Raw genomic sequence first — 4,873 nt, forward strand, 5'->3', positions numbered from 1 at the left:
GGAAAGGAGGCCGCCTGGAGGGAGAAGTGGGGAGCAGGAAACGGGCGGAGACCCCGAGACGGGCCTGGAGGGCGGAGGGTCCTTCGGGACAGGCGGAAGACCCGGGAATCCCCAGAGAATCCAGGAGGGAGGAGAGAAATATGAGTGCGCAGAATGTGGAAGATCCTTCAAAAGAAATAGAAATCTTGAAAGGCATCTAACAATCCACACAGGAGAAGAACCGCATAAATGCCTGGAGTGTGGAAAGAGCTTCAGTCAGAGCAGCAACCTTTATAGACATCGAAGGATCCACACAGGAGAAAAACCGTATAAATGCCCAGAATGCGGAAAGGGCTTCAGTCAGAGGAGCCACCTTTATGTACATCAAAGTATCCACACAGAAGAGAAGCCATATAAATGCCTGGAGTGTGGAAAGAGCTTCAGTCAGAGCAGAAGCCTTTATAAACATGAAAGAATCCACACTGGAGAAAAACCTTATGAATGCCTGGAGTGTGGAAAGAGCTTTAGTGATAGGAGCACTTTTTATGTTCATCAAAGGATCCACTCAGGAGAGAAACCATTTAAATGCCTGGAGTGTGGAAAGAGTTTCACTAGTAGAGGAACTTTAGATGGACATCAAAGGATCCACACTGGAGAAAAACCATTTAAATGCCTGGAGTGTGGAAAGAGCTTTACTGAGGGTGGACATCTTCGTAGACATCAAAGGATCCACACTGGAGAAAAACCATTTAAATGCCCAGAGTGTGGAAAGAGCTTCAGTCAGAGGAGCAGCCTTTATAAACATCAAAGAATCCATTTGGGAGAAAAACCGTATGAATGCCTGGAATGCGGAAAGAGCTTTACTAATGGTGGAAACCTCCGTAATCATCAAATGATCCACACTGGAGAGAAACCTTATGAATGCTTTGAGTGTGGAAAGAGCTTTAGTAATAGGAGCACCTTTAATGTTCATCAAAGAATCCACTCAGGAGAGAAACCATTTAAATGCCTGGAGTGTGGAAAGCGCTTCAGTTGGAAGGGAAACCTTTATGTACATCAAAGAATCCATTCAGGAGAAAAACCGCATAAATGCCTGGAGTGTGGAAAAAGTTTCACTAGTAGAGGAAGTTTAGATGGACATCAAAGAATCCACACTGGAGAGAAACCATATGAATGCCTGGAGTGTGGAAAGAGCTTTACTGTGGGTGGACATCTTCATAGACATAAAATGATTCACACAGGAGAAAAACCGTTTAAATGCCCAGAGTGCGGAAAAAGCTTCAGTCAGAGGAGCAGCCTTTATACACATCAAAGAATCCATTCAGGAGAAAAACCGTATGAATGCCTGGAATGCGGAAAGAGCTTTACTAATGGTGGAAACCTCCGTAATCATCAAAGGATCCACACTGGAGAGAAACCTTATGAATGCTTTGAGTGTGGAAAAAGCTTTAGTGTTAGGAGCACCTTTAATATTCATCAAACAATCCACTCAGGAGAGACACAGCATAAATGCCTGGAGTGTGGAAAAAGCTTCAGTCAGAGGGGCAACCTGTATAGACATCAAAAGATCCACTCAGGAGAAAAACCGTATAAATGCCTGGAGTGTGGAAAAAGCTTCAGTCAAAGGACCAGTCTTTATGTACATCAAAGAATCCACTCTGGAGAGAAACAGCATAAATGCCTGGAATGTGGAAAGAGGTTTATTGATGGTGGAAACATTTGTAAACATCAAAGGATTCATTCAGGGGAAAAAACATATAAAAGTCTACATAGTGAACAGAGCTCCAGTCAGAATGGAAACCTGCAAACAACAAAAATTACTCACGAAGGAAGCCCTATAAATGCCTAGATTCTTGACATGAGCAAATTTTATCTACATCAAAGGATCCATTCGGGAGAAATCATATAAATGCCTCCTGTGTGGAAAGAGCTTTACTGAAAGTGGAAGTCTCCATAAACATCAAAGAATTCACACAGGAGAAAAACCATATGTCTGGAGTTTGGAAGGTGTGAACACTTACCCTTTATTGCCATCTCATCCTTTGTGTGTCAACATGAGTGTATACTATATTCTCAGCCCAAACACTGGAGTAACTAAACTTATGGACAGCACCATTTTACTATTCCCTTTATTGCTACTCTCTATTTAATGATTCTGCTGTTCTGTCATGCCTAATAGTTGAATTTGAATAACTTTACACACTTTTCAAGGGGTACGTAATCTCCTGAGTACAAGTGTATTCAATTCCACAAACTAGTATCACAATTTCTTCTGATTGGTGAGATTTCATCTTGAGATCCAGAAGCTGCTACTGGAATGTTCTGAAGAAACTTTCCAATTTCCATTGTGCCCACGGTTCTTTCCTTGGGCCTGGAAATCAGAGCGTTCCCTCCTGGGTTAATTCTTCCCTTGAAATAAGACTCTCGCCCCTTCTGTACCTTTTGGCCCACTCCCTCCTTCCACAGAGAACAAATTGCACCCTTGGTTATTAATGAGCCAATTCACCCTTTTCTCTCCTTTTTGCCTCCCACCTGATCCTTAGTGCTACCTTTGCTCTCTGCTTAGCAATTCAAGTTGCCTCAGGAAAGGAAAGGAGAAATTTAAAGGGACACAAACCTTCACAGGCTGTTGGGACATGGATGGCTTCGAGAATTGCTTTTGCCTTGCTTTGAGGACTGTTCTTGGCTTGCCCTGGCCCTGAGGACTCCCCCTTCGGACCTGCCTTGCCTTGGACTCTGTCCTGTTTTGCTGGACGTCGAGTGGAGCAGGCGGGACAAAAGGAAGTTGCTGTTACTGGAGACTGGCTGGCATCGCTTTAGGCGGGCTGCTGCTGCTAGAGACTGACTATCATTGCTCTGGCTGCTGTTGCTGGAGACGGACTGCCATCGTTGTACACCGGCTGCTGTTGCCAGGAACTGTCTGCCATTGTCCCCTGTGAGTTTTTGCTACCTGAGATTGACTATCATCATTCCACTCTAGTTTGCCAACGGTGTCAGGGTGGAATGCCGGAGGTTCGGAGATTTGCTTATGGGACCAGCTGTTTTTGCGCTCTGTTCATGGATGGAGCAGTCGCGGTCCTGGAGGGGATCCAGAGAGGCCACTTTGCGGCTTCGAGAGAAGGACGGCTGTTTGGCTGGAACCCAGGTTCGGCGGCTCTTCTGCTCCCAGACTGTGGCCATTCCAGAGTACCAGCTAAAAGAACTGAACTTGATAGCAGATAGGGCTTCATAGGCATATAGGGTTGCGTTGGAGGTCACTGTGTGCCCGTGATGTATTCAGCAGCTCACCTCCATGCCCTGCGAGAGTCCCCTCTCTCGCAGGTCTGGCCCACAGCATTGAGGGCCCACCTCGATGAGGGATTTTTTAATCACGAGAGGTGGTCAAAACGCAACCTAAGGGGATTTTTAATCAAATTTTTAGTCCGGGTTTTAGGGGGTTCCGGGAAGAGGGGTGGGCAAACTGAAATTAATTCTCCCAGGCCGGCTGAAGGCCTCGGCGAGGTGGGCGTAGGTTCTGGAATTGGGGAGGGGGGGAGGGTCTGCCTAATAGAGGGCAATTCCATTTAGACTGTGTATGGGAGGGGTAGATATGGCGGGAGCAGAGGGCCATATCACACTAGGGGAGGGCGCACCCGCTGTTTAAGAGCTGTGGCGCGCTCCGGTCCCCATGGCTCTTCTTGCAACCTAGGGGGTTTAGGATCTCAGGGCCTGGGCTTTCGGCTGATGCTGTGTAACGCCAGGTCCACGGTTAATAAAGCCCCCCTCATTTATGATTTGGTATCGGAGGGGGAGGTGGACCTGGCGGGTATTACGGGGACCTAGCTGGGCCAAGAGGGGGGGGTGCCCCTCGTTGAAATGTGCCCGCCAGGCTACCGTGCATTTCACCAGCCGAGAGCCCAGGGTCGGGGTGGGGGGGTGGCGGTTATTATTAGGGAAGGCCTGGATCCAAGGGAGAACACTGTGCCGCAGACTGCCGGTTGTGAATCCCTAGGTGTGAAGTGGGGTCATGGGAGGCAGCAAGGCGTGCTGATTGTATACCTGGCTCCCCGCTATGTATCAGCAGCCCTACCCGAGCTACTCAGTGTGATAGCCGAGATGGCGATCGAGACCCCAGACTGTTAGTCATGGGGGATTTCAATCTGCCATCGTTAGGTGAAGCATCTGAGGTGGCTTGGGAGTTCATGGCCTCCATGACGGCCATGGACCTGACCCAATTAGTTGATGTCCCTACCCACACCGGGGGACACACACTGGACTTAGTTTTTGCCTCCGGCCAGTGGCTAAATGATCATGGTTATGGGGAAATGGTCGTTGAGCCCCTGTCATGGTCAGATCACTCTCTCCTTCGGCTGGCCTTTCCTACCGCTACGCCCCACCGCGGGGAGGCGGAACCAGAAGTGACAAAATGGTTCCGCCCCAGGCGCCTGATGGACCCTGAGAAGTTCCAGACGGAGCTTGGGCCAATACCTGAGACCTTGACCCGCGGCTCGACTGAGGACCTGGTGGCCGCCTGGAATGGTGCGGCCGCGGGGGCCCTGGACCGGGTCATGCCTTAGCGGCCCCTCACCCGATGCCGGTCTACCTTGGCTCCTTGGTTTTCCGAGGAGCTGAGGGTGATGAAGCGTCGGAAGAGATGCCTAGAGAGTAATTGGAGGGCCACCCGCTCCGAATCCGATCAGAAATTGGTAAAGTCCCAAGACGCCTAGAGAGCAGTTGGAGGGTCTCCCGAACCGAATCCGACCGAACACAGGTAAGGATACATGTTAGATCCTACCTCGTGGCGATGAGGGTGGCGAGGTCTAATTACTACTCCACCCTCATTGCGTCATCAGATAATCGCCCGGCCTCCCTCTTCAGGGTGACCCGCTCCCTCCTTCAATTGAGGGGGGGCGGG

The 4,873-nt window shown here is 49.4% G+C and overlaps 1 protein-coding gene across 1 annotated transcript in view; it reads left to right on the plus strand.

Moving 5' to 3' along the window:
* Positions 1-115: 115 nt before the first annotated feature.
* Positions 116-4,873, plus strand: part of LOC107299882 (zinc finger protein 850-like) — a gene marked incomplete at both ends in the record, with an annotated part of 22,889 nt that continues 18,131 nt past the window's right edge. The window contains 5 exons of the mRNA XM_029286896.1: positions 116-358; positions 491-1,274; positions 1,305-1,364; positions 1,644-1,766; positions 1,864-2,039. Of these exons, the coding sequence (XP_029142729.1) occupies positions 116-358; positions 491-1,274; positions 1,305-1,364; positions 1,644-1,766; positions 1,864-2,039 (1,386 nt within the window). The remainder of the gene's footprint in view (positions 359-490; positions 1,275-1,304; positions 1,365-1,643; positions 1,767-1,863; positions 2,040-4,873) is intronic.

This window comes from Protobothrops mucrosquamatus, unplaced genomic scaffold (assembly GCF_001527695.2).
Source record: "Protobothrops mucrosquamatus isolate PMUCROS unplaced genomic scaffold, P.Mucros_1.0 scaffold5659, whole genome shotgun sequence".
NCBI classification, from domain to species: Eukaryota; Metazoa; Chordata; class Lepidosauria; order Squamata; family Viperidae; genus Protobothrops; species Protobothrops mucrosquamatus.